This window comes from Euwallacea fornicatus, chromosome 5 (genome assembly GCF_040115645.1).
Source record: "Euwallacea fornicatus isolate EFF26 chromosome 5, ASM4011564v1, whole genome shotgun sequence".
Lineage (NCBI taxonomy): Eukaryota > Metazoa > Arthropoda > Insecta > Coleoptera > Curculionidae > Euwallacea > Euwallacea fornicatus.
This window is the reverse complement of record NC_089545.1, coordinates 2,799,815-2,817,362: the sequence shown is the minus strand read 5'-3', so window position 1 is coordinate 2,817,362 and position 17,548 is coordinate 2,799,815. Positions and strand designations below refer to the sequence as shown.

The following is a 17,548-nucleotide window of genomic DNA, read 5'->3' as shown; positions in this document are numbered from 1 at the left end:
GTAGCTCTTTCTTTGTTTAATTCTCAATATCAAAGCTTCTTTTTATTCTTTTTCGTCTAATTAATTAAACCTTTCAACAATTTTAAAATGCCCTAGCGATGTTTCTAACGCGATCTAATTAGGATTTCTCATTAAAATCGTTAATTTCAAATTTTGATTTCAAGGAAGAATTCGTTTAGACTAAGTTTAAGGTATGCATTATAACCAGTTATATTTATTAGTCCAAAATGGTTCATAGTGCGAGAAAACTACAAAGGATTAAACTCTTTATAACTGAACAGAGAAGTCAAAAATTATATTTATTCACCCAAAAGGCAATGAGTAATGTGCTAAATAATTTTAATTAATTTATTATTTTTAATGTTTATTTGGTAATTGAGTAGAAATTTAGCGATATGCGCATACGGAATGATGTCATGTAGTTTGCATATTGTTGTGCTGTAATAATACAAAATCCTCTTATTTTTGCAGTATTGCCATTATTGCCTCCAGTGAAAAGAGAAATTCATGAAGAAAAAGATAAGCTGGACGGACCTGCAGAGAAAAGAAATAAATAAATGGGTTACTAAAAAATTGTTTAACTTGTAATGAATAATTTCATTTATTTTAATTTAAAATTGAATTTCTTATCATTATTTTTGAGATTAAACACAAACAAATTCATAAAACATCAGGTAAAAGTAGTTTAAAAAAGTATTTTATAATCACAAATCTTGAACTACTACATCATTTCAGAATTTCTTTAGTGAATGCAAATTTTTGCATGCAAACACCACAAAAATGGTTAAATTCTTAGGTCAAGAAGAAGCAATCAATATTGATGTTGAGCTTTTCAATGAGTACAAGTATTCAGTGGATCAACTCATGGAATTAGCAGGCCTTAGCTGTGCAGTGTCCATTAACAAGTGCTTTCCGCAAAGCTCTATTGGAAATAAATCTGTTTTAGTTTGTTGTGGGCCAGGTATACTGCCATTAAATTCCCTTAAATCACGAATTACTCAAAATTTTCAGGAAATAATGGGGGAGATGGGTTAGTGTGTGCCAGACACTTAAAGTTCTTCGACTATAACCCTGTGGTGTATTATCCAAAACAGACTGACAAAGAGCTATATCACAATCTTACTCATCAGTGTTGCTCACTGAATATTCCTATCTTGCAAGTAGGTTTGAATTGATTGTTGACTTTATGCAGCAACTTATATTCTTTGGCTTTTATCAAGGAATTACCAGAGAGATCAAAAATTGATGTTGAATTTGGATTATTTGTGGATGCATTGTTTGGATTCAGCTTCAAGCCTCCTGTGAAAAAAGATTTTATGCCAGTAATAGATTTAATGAAAACTTCTTCAATTCCCATTGCAAGGTGAAATTCCAATATGTTCCAAATGAGTGTGAAATAATTTTTCTTTGCCCAGTGTTGATATTCCCAGTGGATGGAATGTTGAAACAGGAGAACCAGAAGAAGGAGGTATTAAACCTGAGTTGCTAATTTCATTGACAGCTCCCAAAAAATGTGCAGCCCATTTTCAGGGAAAATATCATTATATAGGAGGTCGATTTGTGCCACCAAAACTGGCGCAAAAATATGATTTGGACTTGCCAAAATATCCAGGGACAGAATGTTGTGTTTCATTAAAGTACTAGTAATTGGAATGCTGTTGTTTTATTTTGTTTACTGTTTAAAAAAGATTTTTTGTAAATAGAGTAAGTTTATAGTGTGTTCTTGCACGGTCAGTGTTACATTTCTCCTTAAAACATCGGTCCTTGGCAGTCAAGAAAGATATAGGTTGGATAGAAAGAGGAAACATTTCATTATTTCTTAGCTCGGATCAAGAGAAAATGTCACCGAAAATGGTGAAATTACATGAGATATATATATATTTTACATGAAATTAGGGTTGTCAATGATTTAACCTAAAAGATTTGGAGTTTGTAAAATAGAATAAGAGTAAATGAAGAACGCAACCCAAAATACATCAGTCTTAATTCCTATTGAATGAATATTTTCGGACACCATGTTTATCTAACCACACTTTATTTTCCTTCTTGTCCCTTTTAAGTTTTACGCATTTAGTGCATAAAATAATTGTAAAGTGGTTTAAACATACTTTAATTTTTTGATTAAAATTAGATATGTGGTAAACCGAGCACGGATTGAAGAATCTAGTAATCTTCGTGAATCTAACCTGTCTTGACACAAAATTCTCAAAAATTTCAAGACACAGGACAGGAGAAACATCAAAAATCTTTTTAATGTGATTTCAACTTTAATCTCTTTTTAATTTAATGTCTTTTTGTTCTAATACATACATATGTGGTAAGTATGTTACACTGTACCTAATTAGTATGCTCATCCATTTTTACATAAATCCTAAACTCTCATCCTTGAGCTTATTTAATTTCAAAGGTTTACCCAAGGGGTTATCATTTTGATTTGTTAAAAAAGTGAACAAACTAATGTTTAAATTTGGACACTGAAAATGTATTGAAAATGAGGTGAAAATAAACAAAAAAAAACATTTCTTCAATCAGAAATGTATCTGTAGCCTGGAAAAAGACAGTCATGTCCATGATAACTCTTAGAATATCATTATTTCTATTAAATTTTTTCACTAGAATTTTTACTGCTTTTAAGAGTGGTAGAAAAATTCACCTAATATATCCTTAAGAAGTTATATTATACTTAGTTTATATATTTACTTATTCTCTGCTAGGTTCTGCAAAAAAGGTATGGGGTAGCCTTTATCTTCTAGTTTTGAGGTTCATTTAAGTAAACCCCTTTTAGTAACCTCATGTTACTAAGCTAATTCCAAGACTAATTTATTTTAAATCTGAAGAAAATTGAACTCCCAAAGTTTACATGGTGTTTTAGTTAACCTGAATATCTTTTAAAAAGCCTATTGTAGATATTACTGTGACAATCTTTTACTATGATTAACTTTCACAGATTAGTTAATGGAAAAAAATGAAGGGTCCAGTAGAAAATAACTCTAAAAAAAAGCAGAGGATTGAAAATAAAAAGAAGAAAATAGCTGCTTTATTGGATATAGTGAAACTTAATGAAAGTGACAGACAGAAAAACAAAAGTACTAAGTCTGTATATTCAGAAGATGTTCTTCCAGACAACTTTATAAAAAATAGAAGTGAGGATAATGGCCAAAGCCCCAATAAAAAGCTCAAAACTGATATGTAAGTACACTTAATACTACATAAGTAATTTGCCATTCTATGCACCATTATCTTTTTGAGAGGAAATAATGAAGCCTATTAAATGGGCAGCCTATTGTGGGCCTAAAAAGAAATAATAAGGTTGTAGTGTTATACCTATAGAAGGCTATTAACATAATGAGAGTGATATTACTTCAGTTTTGACACAATTTTGACCATTTACTTTCTGTTTTCTATTCATTACAGCTGTACTGAACCACAAGTAGGACCTTGTGGGAAACCAATTCTTCAAGGTGGGGATTTCCTGGAACTTAAAAGAATGCTCAGGGAGAAAACCACCAAAATTAGACAAGTATGTTTCCCAATTAATGTAACTAAAATTGTTACTGTAGAATTATTATAGGCTCCAAAATTCAAATTACGAGAAATGGGAAAAAATGCCACATTGGAAGTGCCTTTGGATACCCGATGTCCACTTTTTTTGTCAGATGTACAACATCTTTTGATGTATTCGCAAATTGGAGTGCATTCGCCATATTCACCTTCCAGGTCAGTTATTTTTAGTGGATATAGAATTTATTTAACTGATATAGACCATTTTTCACAGATGGTGTAATTTAGAAAAATATACCAACTTATCAAGTGTTTTGTTGCTTATCTTGGAAAACGTGTCTCTCTATCATTATGAGATGTTTGAACACCATTTTCCTTTCACAAAATCCAATTTTGACCATAAAATTGAAATTATTTCCCCTTTCGCCTATAACAACGACTTTGTGAAAGAGTTATCAATGGTCCCCGTTTCAGGTAAGTCCTTAACATGATATTTTGAATAGTACATACATTCAATATCAAACCATACTCAAAACCATTGCAGAGATATTGACGCTGTAATGTTTCTATGGAATGATTTAACATTTACTAAAGAATTAGTCTCTTATGACTAAGTACTATTTTTCTCTATTGCAGCTACGCAAATGCGCAAGCTTGTAAACGAATATGGCACTCTTGAGGATGCTGCAAAACATTGCAGTGAAGTATTTGACACAGTAAATCATTTTTTTCCAATCAATGAAGTGGAAGAAGCTGATAATAATTTAAATGATGGTTCGCTACCACAGACAGACAAATATTCAAGGTTAATCTCAAAGGCTCTGTTCATTGCTCAATGTTAAAATTTGAGTTTTTAGAACGCAGTTGTTATTATCTGGTTGGCAAATGGTGGAAGAAAATTTTCCGCTCCCTATAAAAGGCCTGGTTGAGAGGAAATATGTTGATTATGTGTTAACTAAAGACAGTTACAAGAATGTTACGTCACATAGTCCGTTAATAGCCCTTGATTGTGAGATGTGTAAAACGGAAGCAGGTAGGTAAAATTTCCTATGTGTAAGATACCAAGTCAACGAATTTTTTGTGATTTTAAGGCGATCTAGAATTAACGAGAGTATCTATGGTTAATGAAAAACATGAAGTTATTTATGACACTCTGGTTAAGCCTGAAAATAAAATTATAGATTACTTGACAAGGTTTTCTGGGATTAATTCCAAAATGATGCGCAATGTTACTACAAGATTAAAAGATGTTCAAGACGAGTTAAAAAAGCTATTACCAGATGACGTTATATTGGTTGGTCAGTCTTTGGCGAATGACATGCACGCTTTAAAAATGATGCATCCATATATTATAGACACTAGGTAAAGTTTAATTATTTGTTTTGCAGATATATATCTTTTATTGTATAAGTGTACTAATTAGCCACATTATTTATTAGCGTAATTTTCAACATTTCTGGGGACCGCTCTCGAAAAACTAAACTTCAAACCCTTGCTCGGGAGTTCCTTGAGGAAAAAATACAAATGAGCTCCCATGGCCATTGTAGTTCCGAGGACAGTTTGGCCTGTATGAAACTGGTTCAATTGAAGCTTAAAAAGAACGCCTTTTATGGGGACGCGGTGCTGAGTTCCATTTATAGCGAACAAAGGGCCTATCCTGATATAGGCTCAGTACATTACGCTATAAGTATGCTAAAACAGTGCATTAAGGTCGGCAATACCGTAAACATTGTTGGAGTTGATGAGATTACTGACAAGTACAAATTCTATATTGATAAAAATTTAACGGAGGACAATCAGAAAAATATTAATTGGGTGAAAACTCAGTCGAATAAAGACGTGATCAAACAGTTATGCCGAAGTATGAACAACCATAAGTTGAATATAGGCCACGTACGAATTGCGCAAGATCAACTTGCTGACGAAAGTACAGAGAGAGAGAAGACACTGAAAATTTTAGATAAATGGATCAGGCAATTACACAGTGGAGTACAGCAGCCTGCGCTTATAGCTGTGGTGATGAGCGGACGTAAAGAGGGGGGCAATGGGGCTTGTTTTATTAACCTAAAAAGAGATTTTATTTCGTAAACTCGGCCTGTGGCTTACACGCTCCATGCTTAATGTATGTACATAGTGTGGATTATTCAATTTGAATAACACTTTCATTTTCAATCTATCGTCTTGTTTTGATGTATGTGTTGTGTACAGGATGAATCATAATTAAGTTTAAAGTTTTTAAAGGATCATTCCTCGGAGTCAAAATATAAAAAAAAGTTTCTGTAAATTAAAAAGGTCTCCTGTCTGAGTTACAACATCGTAAGCCCCCACAGGAGACATTTTTTCTTCAAGGTTTATAGGAATTCTTTTAACGATTTAGTAATCAATTTTCGCTTTGTATATTTTATATCAATTTTGTATCGAATAAATATTGTTCGTTACGAATACGGCTATTCGCATTGAAAATGACTCAAAATAGATATGAGTACGATTCTTAATAGCCTTGCAGTCATTAAGGTTAAAAACGCTTATACAGAAAAGTATGTTTACCAGGAGACTCCCTTTTAAACGCCATTTATTTTCCATTTTAGCATACATATAAACTGTTTCAACAATGCTTCTAGTATTTCTTTTCAAATTTCTATATTTATTTTTAGGGAATTTCGTATACACGTTTATTTAAATTTTTGATTTAATTATCTCATTTGTTCACGAACACCTCTTTTACCTAGGCAGTTCGATGTGTATTTGTATGTTTTGAAAAAAAATTCTTTAACGATAACCATGGCACAAATTATTCATATTATGAATAATCTGTGGGAGTGGTGTGCGATCCACTGTCGATACGTAAATAACGTATACATTGGGGTCGATTGTTACAAATTGCGCACATCTAATTTACTCATTAACGGTCTTATAATGTTAATGCCTACTTTAGTGTTGTGTTGTTAACATTTCTATAATAAACCGTGTAATTTGCTTATCTCGATTCATCGTAAGGGTATAAATGAAATAAAAAACGAAATGAACAAGATTAGGATAAAAGATTGAAATTCTATTTGTGGAAGGGATATTTTGTTCAGTTATGAGATTGTTTTTACAACAAATAGATTTCTGTGGTCACGTTATCTAATTGCAGGATATCCACTGAGAATGACATAAATGGCAAAAGGACTGTTACTTTTAGCCTGATATTAATGTATGGTGCGGAATATTCGGTTATAGAATTGTTGGTCCTTTTGCGTCCAATGAATATTTTTAATTTAAACTCGTTACATTAAAAAAAATAGTCACATAAGAGACACTAGGTACTCTTAGTGACGTGCGGAAAGTTAACATATTTAATGTGTTTAGACAACTGTCAGGGTAAGGTAAGCTAACATAACCTAAAATTTTTTTTAACGGTTGATCAAAACAATTTTAAAATTTGTGTTCAATTTCGTACTTTTATTTTTATTTGTTTAATAACTGTTAATGTTTGTACTTAATGTTTTTATGGATTATTGCAAAGTTGTTGAAATGTAAATACCTCATATAATTTCGTTCATACACGTAAAAATAGGTAAGATATTTTTTACATGAAATATACTTACTTATATACCTGACTTACCAATTTACAAATACCAAATATAAATTGCATTAATTTCAAATTTGTACAGGGTAGGTAAATATCGGTGCTTAATACAGAGTTGGTTTTACAAATGATAACTGCAGAGTATCGTGGAAGCTATATGAAACAGATCAAAATATTAATTATAAAAGTTTTATATTTTATGAGCATTAAAAGTAAAACACGATTCAGAGTACAATTTCACTAAGAATTGAGAAATAACAGTATGTTGTTAACAATATACTAACTTGCAATTTGTAATACAATCAATAAAAAATAAACAAATGCATTAATAGGGAGAATGTTTTATTTAAGTAAATCTACTATTACTGTTTCTGGAGTGATGAAAGTTTCAGCTTGGATTCATGTACTCTAATGTGAAAATTACATCTTTGTGAAAATTTTAGTATATGTAAGCATAACAAAAAAATTGCTATGAATTATCGATCTATTTTAAAGTCCTCTATATTTACCTCTTCTGTGTTTATGGCATTATGAATCATCTTGTACATTACAAATACTTTTTATCTCAGTCTTAATATTGCATCTTGTTTTAGGTTGGCAGCATCATGGCAGCTTATCAGCAATACAAGGAAGATGAACGGAAATTGCATATAGCTTTGTACGAAAATCTTACACTGCTTTCGCGTTTTTATCCAAGACAAAAAGATGTTTATTGTGAGAATTTCTCAAAACATATGTTTACAAAGCGGAATCGAACTGCATTTAACTATGTGGTGTTTTACCTTTTAAACATTTTGGATTCCACTCAGTCTAAATCAAATCTACCTAGCTGGCCACCTCTTGATTCTAAACAAAGCGCATCATTCCGAAGAGAACTGGTGGCCTATCTGAAGATCATTAACTTAAAATACCCAGAAGCTCAAATTCCAATCTATCAGTCATCTTTCTTTACATCGCCTGGAGGCTATAAAATTGTAGTTATGCTTGTTAAGTTATCTCAAGTTGTTATGTTTCTACATCTGAAGAGATCTGGAAATCTAAAAGTTTTAACTCCAGGAGAGCCGCATAAAGATTCTGCTTTAGCTCGCGCACAAATTAATGGACTGAATAAAATTGCACAAACAATAGAAAACGAGACTAAAAATGAGTTCCTTTCTCAAGTAACTAAGAACCTGCCAGATTTGATGGAAAAATCGCAGAGAATTATGCAAAACCTGAAACAACTGAACGTAGACATTGCGGCAGCTAAAGGCGTACTTCTCCAAAAAGAGACGGAATTTACTGCACGTTTTCCGTTTGATATACCACTTACCAATTTAATGGAAGACGTCGCTAAATTAAAACACCAAGCTGAGAAGTCATTGGAAGTTAGCACGAAATTTATTGAGATTGATGATCTTTTGGAACAAGTGCTTAGCTTAAATGTGGAGCATGATAAAGAAGAGAGAGTACCCAGCAACATTGCGCATATGATTCCATCAAAGCGCACTGACTGTCTAGATTTGATTCAGTATTTTCAAGGTACGATATTTTCGTTTAAATTTCGAAACGTTTTAAAATTAATTCTTTAGAACTTTCAACATTACTTGAAAGCAAATGCCGTATTGGACATTTCCTTACTGCCGAATTTGTGAGGGAAACTGTGAGTAAATTGGAAATCTATTCAGCAAAGTATACGGCGATTCTGCTCGAACTAAAAGCTCAACAGCGGGAATTAGATTTGGTTTTAGCTAGTTGTAAGGAGTTTGATGCCGACGTGCAACAATTTTTAGGTAGTCAAATAACTGAAAGCATGGAGTAGTGTGTGCAAATGTCAATTCATTATACTAGGTGTCTTTGAAAATAGTGCCATAAATTTAACGCCATCTATGTTTAGTCTCCAATATAGGATGAAAACTTAATTTCAACATGAAAATACTTATTTCTGTATATGAAAAATGCTTCTTTTTTCTATACAGTGTGTGAAAGGTTGAATTTATTCATTTATCTCGACAAGTTTCAGAAATAACAAAAAAAAACTTCAGGATCTAAAACTTTTACATCCTGTATATGAAAAACTGAACTTTTTTCAAAACAAGATGTTTTCACATATTGAGACTGCGTCTGGCATCTTTAATAACAAATCCACCAGAACAGTGTAAATATAAAAACATACACTGTATATGTTTATTATAAAATTTGCCCTATTTTGGGGCTCATAATTTATTGTTAAATCTCTAGCAGTATTATCAAATACATCTTACATAACTTCTGAAAAACTTCTTATATTTATTACTACTTCTAAACAGATCTACGAATGTTCTAAGTTTATTTTTCATTATATGATCGTTCCAAAACATTTTTTTTTTAATAATCACCTGTTTTTATTTCTTTATATTTTGGTATATTCGCAGCACCGTTTCATAAAGTTTTACATTTAAAATTCTTTCAGTTCTTAACAAACTTCTCATGTGAACACCAAAAAGTGGCTATTTTTCATGCTTTTCAATGATTGTCAAAACCTCCTCAACATCTTCTTTTGAACCCAAAAAAATGGGACTTCTTTGATGCAAACTAGTTGGATTCACATCTAGAATAGGAATTTTCCCGTTTGATGCCAATCCACCTGCAGTTGTTACTATGTGAGCCATTGGGATACATTCATAAAGAAGTCGTAGCTGAAAACATATTTTTAACATTTCATCTAGAAATGGAGCTCTTAAATACTTTTCCATTGGGTGAAGATTTTGTTGACGGATAGATAAATATTCCACCATATTTGATAGTCCTATGCACATCGGCAACCATAGATCCCACATATCTAGCATTATATGGCTTTCCTTTGGAAGGATCTTTTTTCTTGTCGACGTATTCCTTTATAGCAGGATCCCATTCGCTGGTGTATCCTTCGTTAATGGCATAAATTTTACCTCTAAAAATGCTCAGTGATACTATTTCAAATCTATCTCCTACGCATTCAAAGCTATTGAAAATTTGATACTTGGATTTGACATTTAGCTTAAAATTTTCAAACTGGCAAGTGCCTTTAAAACCAGTTTTTTAAAGTATCTTTACTATTTTAGAAGCTCAAGAATTTGAGGGTATTAAATAATATGAACAAGCACTCACAATTAGAACTGACTGCCTTTTCCCTCATTGATGTTAAATGAAGTAGAATAGCATTAATTTCTTTTTTTTTAAATAAATTCTAAATTAATTTACGAAAAGTATCCCATTGCCTGAAATACATCCTATAATCCTTCACGAACACAAGAGCGGATTTGCGTAGTGAAATCCTTCTTTTAAAGCTCATGTTGAAACAGAAAGTTAGATAACCACAAAAAAATAAACAATATTATTTAAGCTTAAAATTAAAGAGCTTAACCTTCGTTGATGACATAAATTTTGCCTCTATTAATCGCATATTCAGCAGAGGTAACAGTGGTGTAGCACTTTTGCAACTGTCGGAAAGTCGGGGCAAAAAAGACGGCCGCTTTCATTTATGTATGAGGTAGCAAGTCATTAAGCACAAGTCCTAGCAGTTGCACAACATTGAATCGGTCAACGAAAATTTGGTAAGTTTTAAATTAATATTTGGCCAAAATTTTACCTTGAAGGTATTTTCATGTCCTTATCAGTCAAAATGAACTCTCCAAAACTAGGATCCAGCATAAAACCATTGACACTATTCCCTAAAGACAAGACCATCATGGTTGCGCTGCCATAGAGAGCATATCCGGCAGCTACCACTTTGGTGCCTGGTTGAAGAGCATCTTTCAAACTTGGTATGCTATTATCTTCTTTCTTCATTATGGCGAAAATTGAGCCGATTGAGACAAGACAATCAATATTAGAGGAGCCATCCAATGGATCGAAAGCGACAATGTATTTTCCTCTTTGGTCAGTTTCAACCTACAGTTTCAATTTTAAGTTAAGTAAAAACGACAAAACGTGTTTTATTCAATTGAAACTTTTTTGTCACTGAAATTTTATCATCTGATCGTATCAAATGTGCGAAATGGGCCCACATAAATCGGTTAAAATTAGAAGAATTTTTTATGAATATGTTTTAAAGTTTGTATAAAATTTGTAACCCTACGCCTGTTCTCATAAAGAAGCTCTGGAACGGGCCTATCTAAGAGATTCCCGCTTTCGAAAATCGGTTGATTCGTTTTGGGGTCAATCAAAATCAGGTGCATCATTAGGACATCCCTTGAATTTAAAATATCCGATTATTACAATTTAAAAAATTCTTGAAATTTTTATGAATTTGTGTGGGACTTTCCGTCCATCTCACAACAGCGTACTTCTATGACAGTTTCATTCTCTTCTGAAATTAAGAGGGCCACAGTGTAAGATGACTTGAGCATGTTAATAAACAATTCATTGGCAAGCACATCGAGCTTCTTGACTTCTTCACCCTGTACATTTGTCTCTCCAGCAATTCCAAAACTATAGGTAAAAATAGGAAATACCAATATGTTATTTGTGAATCATAAAAGTCTTACAGTTGTGTAATACCAGCTCTCCTAACTGCGCTGCTAATAACTTTAACCGCAGTTTGTATGGCGTTGAGCAGCTGAGTCAGTTCCCCTGTAGCGGTGGGCACTTTTGATTGTTCAGCCAAGACGAATCTCGTCAACGTAATTGTGTTGGAATCAAAACCGTGTTTACTCATTTCTTGTAATTAACTAGATACATTCACATTAAACTGACTTATCTGCGGTCACGGCTGTTCAACGACTGAGCAACGTTTAACCGACGCGGCGACAAGACGAAAATAAAATCGACCTTTATAGCTAGTTTGAAATCGCTGCTATAGTAGAGGTGAATGCGATAAGCATTATCTTGTTGGTTTATTGTTTACTCATTCACCAAGCAGCCAATGCATAATGGATCAAAACAAGTTAGGGGAAATATCTTGTAGTAATGGAAAAGAAATTCTTCCAAAGTAAATTTATTTCAGATAATGACTAATTAATGAGTTGGGTGCAATAAAAGCAAAGGTCCGACTAAAAATGTCTTCATGGTATTTTTCCTTGCAAGACTCTGATAGACGACTCATTTTACTGATGCTGCAATTAGCATAAGATGGACTTGTTAAAAGTTCTCCCTTCTGAGTTCTAACCAGGTGGACCGACGAAGAAATTAAAAAATGCATGAATCTATTTGGCTTTTGGGACGATCCAAGACCATAGGTTGCACTGCTCATGTACCAGGTAGATGAGCCCTTAAGTTATTAGATAGTATACGACTATTATCAAGATGTATCAGAATATTACTGAGCCTACTTCGACAAATTTTCAATAATTATTTGTCTATATATAAAATTTCCTTTAGAATGGAGGCTAACTTGCGCTCAGAAATCTGTCATACCACGAATACTTCTCGGGACGGCCTTAGCAAGTTAGCGCGCTAGGCAAAATTTTTAACTTCCCCTATAACGCTAATATTGAGTCAGGCTGGGGTACGTATGGTCTTCTTTTTTATACCTATGTAACATTATCCAACAATGAGCTTTTTCTCTTCAACAGCATAAAACGTTTCACAGAATCAGCAACATTCAAACAGAATACATGAGGTTGGATTACATGCTCGTGGTTCAGTTGGAGTTATTTTGTTATCACACGGTAATCGCGCATTTAGAATATCAATATAACATGTAAATTCGCAATAACAAGACCGGGTTCATGTTCTCTTCATCTGGAAGAATAGCGACGTTGAGAATGTCTAGAAACGAAAATCGCTTGCGAATAAACTCTAAGGAACAGATCACATAAGGTTAGACTACATGCTCGCCTTCCAGCTAGTGTTCCTAAAAGGGCTTTGAGAAAATCAGAAAAAGACAGCCAAATGATCCATATCAAAAGTGTGGATAGTAGTATTGAAAAGAAAAAAGTAAACACTGTTATTGATGAAGTGATTGGGATATTGTCGAGGATAGATACAGGATTGGAGAACTCAGGCCTATTGCGTCAAATAACCAAGCACTTATGGTAACACTAAAAAAGACCCCAAACAGATTCGACAACTAAAAAAAGGTATATTAGAGTCCAGATAGTAAATTGTCAAGTGACCCATCTTAAGGTGCAAAAATATAACAGATGTTGGGCATACCACTATCAGTCTAAGGAATGCTGAAGACCAGATGGGTCGGTTTTAAGTCATCCATGTGGAAAGCAGGGTCATCAGGCGAAGGAATGTCAAAACGAGGACCAATGCCAGCTCAACGGTGAGTCAACGATAATCGAAATTCAAAATATTTAAACGAGGTATATCCACTATCTGAAAGGAACGATTCGCGATAAAGACATAGCAGAAAAGATCCACTGAAGTCTGATAATACAGAAGACTGTAGTCCTGTACAACTGGCATGAAATAATAGGGGGAATAACACATCATAATGTCGTCAGATCAATGTTAAACGTTGAAGTGAAGCTGATAACCGGTTTTAAAAAAGTTAGAAAATTCAACATAGATATAGTGAATGACTAAGGCAGTTTACCTACTATAAATACATTATTTTTTCTTTAAAAGGGAACGGTATCATGAACATAATTATATTTTTGTGGACGGAATGGCGAACTTAAATACTTCAGTGAATAAATTCAAATAACGTTGTTTCCACACACAGGGCCGGCCTTAGCAAGTCTAGTGCACTGGGGTAAATTTTTAGCCACCGCCCCCTTAACCGCAAGAAAAACCGCCAACTTGGAAAGTTAGCCGCCCTGCTTGATTTACCGCCCTGGGCCATTGCCCAACCTCGCTCCCCTATAAAGCAGGTAAGATCCCCTTTTGGGTCTACGCAGTTAATGAATTTAATAATCTTTGTACACTTTCTCCAAGACAAAAAGGTGTGCCTTACCTTTAACTTCAACACTAAATTCATTCGGTAAGAAAACCGGAAGTTTTAGTCTCACCAGTCGCACCAGTGGCACCAGTAGGATCAATTTTTAAGAAAAAAATGACGCGCCTCTGATTTCCGCCAAATTAATGTTTGTGCCTCAATTTTTCGTTTAATTTGGAAAAAAAAGTTTACTGGAGTTGTTTATCATTTTATGTTTATGGTCTTCCCTGACTCCAGCTTTTACACGCAAATTAGGTATAACGTTGGGGGCCTAGTATTTCAGAAGGGTAAAAGGCATGAAAAGATTTTGAGAATATTGCAAAAGTATTAACAGCATGTTTGATATTTATTATTGTTTTTAATACTTTAGTCTCTTCATCAATTTTAACTGGGACTACATGTTCTAACCTTGTGGTGATGATGTCATAGATTAAAAAATTATATTTTTTTGACAAATGACTTGCAAGAAAACAAACATCTACCTCATCCCGATTTTTCACGAATTAAGTACAATTTGAAATTAAATAATGGTGTTTAACTGCTGTCGGGAAGTTCCATATTTTTAAGTGCCCACGAAACAAACTTTTTCCTTCGAATTAACCAATTCCGAACTTAAATGGTGCCAAAGAGCAGAATACACTGTACAATAAACATTCAAGTCTGGACTAGCGAGAACGCATTTCGACAACACCAGACTACAACAAATATTTGCGAGTGATAAAACCTTATCAAATCATGTCATCAGAAAATGGTTGAGTACAACCCTCAATAATTAACCATAAAAATATTCGGCAAATATTGAATTGTTTTTATTTGTTTACTTAATATCTCATATAAAGTTGCTTGCTGGAAACGAATTATGATTAAAAATCTATATCTGAACAAACACACCGAAAGATTTTATTACTTGCCACTCATCATAGATAACGTTAAACCCAAAATAAGAGCGGGAGGATCATGTACATTAACACTTGTTTCGCAATGATGAGCTCCAGATAAACTAATTTATATTTTTTCCACATATTATTGAAAAAAATTGAGATTATAGAGCTTGACCTGTAGTCTAACCTGCAACGCAGGCAGTGAATGACTGAGGAGAGAATCTGATAATATGCAGTAAAGAAAACATTGCTTGAAAGCGATCATTCCAACCGCCAAAGTATGCAATCATCACTAGAACAGATCTGGGTACTGAAGGATAATTGATGGATCAATGGGTTACTTATTTTAGAGTTAGAGCCACGGCTCCAAATTCGACATTTAATAAGGAATTGATATTGGCGTAAGAATTCTTACAAGGTATTCAAAAAAATACAAACCATAAAATTGTGCACGACCCAAAAGTCAAAACACTCTGTATATAGCTACCAAAGATTTTTACATATTGTGGTAGCGGGTATTTTAAGAAAATGGCCGTACGAAATTTCAAAAATTTAACTCACTGCATTAGTGAGAATAACGTAAAATATGAGAAAACTTTGTGACAATTTACCACCCTGTACTTCCAAAACTTGTGAGTTTTTGACGCCGCCTGAAGTATCTCCATGTTGATACATTACACCCTACATAAATCCGCTAGTAATTTAAGTTTCTTAGTTAGCATCAAGACCCGAAAGTAATAAGGATTTTATGCGCGTATTTGCTCAAAATGAGAATTTGCCATTCTCGACTAGATAAAAGAATTACATGATGTAACTTGTAGCTTTATTCTAATCATATCGACTGGTTAAACCTGAGTCGAGTTGATCAAGCCTAAACCAAAGTATCGTTATTGTTAATTTTATTAGATGACATCAGTTACTTTTAGTGTGCTTGAAAATTCTGATGAAATTTGATGAATTCCGATGTACACGCACTTGAATAGAATCCACGCTAAATTACTTCACTAATCGACAAACAAAAATCTCTAAAATGTCTATAAAAATACATTAATTGCCGCTCTTCAACTCATTGTTTGAGGAAAAATCTTACGTGCAAAGCTCGAGTATTTCGGAGCTCTACTCTGTAGAACCGCGCATGTAGGTGCGATGTTATTACTCATTTTCGACATGATTTACGAGAGGGGCATTAACATTAAATTGAATTAAAATTACTTAAGCTTCGAGCAGTACTATGACGCATAAGAAATCCCTCCACTCATCACAAGGTTTCGAGTGGTGTTGGCAAGTACTAGTCTCCGCCAACTATCCGAATAACAAAACCTTTTTGATTAATAATTACTCGACTATAAATAAGACCTCTCGTCTCTTCTATTAAGAAACTAAAATTCCGAGCTATTCCAAATGTCTGCACCTACTCGAGATAACCTATCATCATCTTATGGAATATCTCCCGATTCTCTCGAATGTACACTTGAAGATTCACTTTCAAGAGAATCGCCCTATCGGTATTAAAACAGCAATATTATAGTAGCCAAGCCGGCGACAAAGACACTGAATGGTCTTTGCCCCGCGTTAGAGGGAGATAAAATCTGTTCATCTTATCGCCCTAATGTAAAGTGTCGCTCTTTGTCCAAAGTAAATGGGCGGCTACAAGCTCTGCATTGGCTCTGTTCTTTGCTTTTAAACCTGACAGCTGCTCGTCGAGTCCACGTTGAGTCTCCACAGGACTGTATTTACTTCTTTCTCTTTCCAGTGCTCTCACTTCGATTCCGCGCAACTGAGAAATCATCCGAAGGGCTTCTAATCATTGCAGCTCTCTCGGAAAAGTCCTGAACGATATTCTAAAAAATGCGACCTTAAATTGGAAATCCCTCATTTGGAACGCGCCTTGCTCCGACCCTGCCCTTTACACAACTTTAATCCTTCTCACTTTACGCTTTCTGGGGACCCTAATGCCGTTTCGGTTTATAAAGGACCCAAACAAAAAGGGCCTGCAACAGCGGATACGACGAAAAGAGATAGAGAAGTAATCTTAAGGAACTGGAATTTGCAGTGAGATTTTCATCTTTTCGGAACGTTTTGAGCGTGTACTTATGTGTGGGGTAACGAGGGTTGGTGTCGAGAGGTTTTCGTCTTTATTAATTTAAATGCAATGCATTTGCTTAGATACATACGGCAATTTTTTTTTTAGTAAATATGCTCTATACGGTTTGCTTACTCTTTTTCTGATTTTTTAGAATGATGCCTTAGTCGCCGATAATCCTCAGAGACAGAGAAAGAGAGAGAGTGAATAGTGAGCAATTCCAGCGCTTCAACAACCCCTACTGGTGAGGCGTCATGCTTAACAATTAAGAAAGGAGTGGACCCACTTCCTTTGACGTATTGAGAATATTCACCTTCGTTTTTTCTATTTTTTTGTGATTTTACGAATTATATCAAACGCTCAGAAAAAGTTAGAGTAATAGTCGCAAAAAAAATTATTGTACCTCAGCTATTAAGACCGGAAATTTCGAGATTCTGACATCATATCATACACCTTGATTCTGTTATTTTCATTTTTTTCTAATAGGTCTTTTTTAGGCCCTGAAGACGGCGACAGATTTGTGGCCGAAACGTTAGTAGCACGTTGTTTGTCCGAGCACTGAAACTAATGAATTTACGGACTCATCACCAGATTTTCAGGCCTGTGAGAGATCTTGGCGTCGCTGTGTAAATTTTAAACCTTTTCTAGGGTTATTTATGACTTTTTCATTTTTCAATTCCTTTGGA

At 34.0% G+C, this 17,548-nt stretch overlaps 4 protein-coding genes across 7 annotated transcripts; 3 read left to right on the top strand and 1 right to left on the bottom strand.

Annotated features, from left to right (window-relative positions):
- The first annotated feature begins 93 nt into the window (after positions 1 to 93).
- Positions 94 to 1,653, top strand: Naxe (NAD(P)HX epimerase). 2 transcript variants are annotated; one of them, XM_066282909.1, is made up of 6 exons: positions 94 to 191; positions 472 to 674; positions 736 to 961; positions 1,012 to 1,160; positions 1,221 to 1,363; positions 1,416 to 1,653. In XM_066282909.1, the coding sequence occupies exons 2-6, from the start codon at positions 588 to 590 to the stop codon at positions 1,642 to 1,644; spliced, it is 834 nt and encodes a 277-aa protein (XP_066139006.1). In that variant the 5' UTR covers positions 94 to 191; positions 472 to 587; the 3' UTR covers positions 1,645 to 1,653. The 2 variants fall into 2 exon arrangements, with proteins under 2 accessions (XP_066139006.1, XP_066139005.1); XM_066282908.1 differs by lacking the exon at positions 94 to 191 and having other exon boundaries at positions 472 to 680.
- Positions 1,654 to 1,723: 70 nt separating this feature from the next.
- Rexo5 (RNA exonuclease 5) lies at positions 1,724 to 6,626 on the top strand. Of its 2 annotated transcripts, none has more exons than XM_066282904.1 (9): positions 1,724 to 1,854; positions 2,948 to 3,189; positions 3,415 to 3,520; positions 3,572 to 3,717; positions 3,776 to 3,975; positions 4,138 to 4,306; positions 4,359 to 4,534; positions 4,593 to 4,863; positions 4,941 to 6,626. In XM_066282904.1, exons 2-9 carry the CDS (start codon positions 2,966 to 2,968, stop codon positions 5,587 to 5,589), a joined length of 1,941 nt encoding a protein of 646 aa, XP_066139001.1. In that variant the 5' UTR covers positions 1,724 to 1,854; positions 2,948 to 2,965; the 3' UTR covers positions 5,590 to 6,626. The 2 variants fall into 2 exon arrangements, with proteins under 2 accessions (XP_066139001.1, XP_066139000.1); XM_066282903.1 differs by lacking the exon at positions 1,724 to 1,854 and adding an exon at positions 2,023 to 2,317.
- dgt6 (dim gamma-tubulin 6) lies at positions 5,484 to 9,408 on the top strand. Of its 2 annotated transcripts, none has more exons than XM_066282905.1 (3): positions 5,484 to 5,623; positions 7,666 to 8,593; positions 8,644 to 9,408. In XM_066282905.1, exons 1-3 carry the CDS (start codon positions 5,615 to 5,617, stop codon positions 8,871 to 8,873), a joined length of 1,167 nt encoding a protein of 388 aa, XP_066139002.1. In that variant the 5' UTR covers positions 5,484 to 5,614; the 3' UTR covers positions 8,874 to 9,408. The 2 variants fall into 2 exon arrangements, with proteins under 2 accessions (XP_066139002.1, XP_066139003.1); XM_066282906.1 differs by lacking the exon at positions 5,484 to 5,623 and adding an exon at positions 6,768 to 7,060.
- Positions 9,234 to 11,833, bottom strand: fbp (fructose-1,6-bisphosphatase). The gene is made up of 5 exons (XM_066282907.1): positions 11,560 to 11,833; positions 11,359 to 11,503; positions 10,662 to 10,963; positions 9,779 to 9,983; positions 9,234 to 9,729 (listed from the first exon to the last, which is right to left on the bottom strand). Exons 1-5 carry the CDS (start codon positions 11,727 to 11,729, stop codon positions 9,541 to 9,543), a joined length of 1,011 nt encoding a protein of 336 aa, XP_066139004.1. The 5' UTR covers positions 11,730 to 11,833; the 3' UTR covers positions 9,234 to 9,540.
- Between the last annotated feature and the right edge of the window lie 5,715 nt (positions 11,834 to 17,548).

What these genes read in the sequence shown, in the direction of transcription:
- Naxe (XM_066282908.1), top strand. Translation starts at nt 588, where the DNA reads ATGAATAATTTCATTTATTTTAATTTAAAATTGAATTTCTTATCATTA. An exon ending in TTTAGTTTGTTGTGGGCCAG is followed by an intron (nt 962 to 1,011) that starts GTATACTGCCAT and finishes CAAAATTTTCAG; the next exon opens with GAAATAATGGGGGAGATGGG. An exon ending in TGAATATTCCTATCTTGCAA is followed by an intron (nt 1,161 to 1,220) that starts GTAGGTTTGAAT and finishes GCTTTTATCAAG; the next exon opens with GAATTACCAGAGAGATCAAA.
- Rexo5 (XM_066282904.1), top strand. Translation starts at nt 2,966, where the DNA reads ATGAAGGGTCCAGTAGAAAATAACTCTAAAAAAAAGCAGAGGATTGAA. An exon ending in AAACCACCAAAATTAGACAA is followed by an intron (nt 3,521 to 3,571) that starts GTATGTTTCCCA and finishes GAATTATTATAG; the next exon opens with GCTCCAAAATTCAAATTACG. An exon ending in CCATATATTATAGACACTAG is followed by an intron (nt 4,864 to 4,940) that starts GTAAAGTTTAAT and finishes ATTATTTATTAG; the next exon opens with CGTAATTTTCAACATTTCTG.
- dgt6 (XM_066282905.1), top strand. An exon ending in TTTGATTCAGTATTTTCAAG is followed by an intron (nt 8,594 to 8,643) that starts GTACGATATTTT and finishes TTAATTCTTTAG; the next exon opens with AACTTTCAACATTACTTGAA.
- fbp (XM_066282907.1), bottom strand. Translation starts at nt 11,729, where the DNA reads ATGAGTAAACACGGTTTTGATTCCAACACAATTACGTTGACGAGATTC. An exon ending in AGAATGAAACTGTCATAGAA is followed by an intron (nt 10,964 to 11,358) that starts GTACGCTGTTGT and finishes TTGAAACTGTAG; the next exon opens with GTTGAAACTGACCAAAGAGG. An exon ending in GACATGAAAATACCTTCAAG is followed by an intron (nt 9,984 to 10,661) that starts GTAAAATTTTGG and finishes GAGCATTTTTAG; the next exon opens with AGGTAAAATTTATGCCATTA.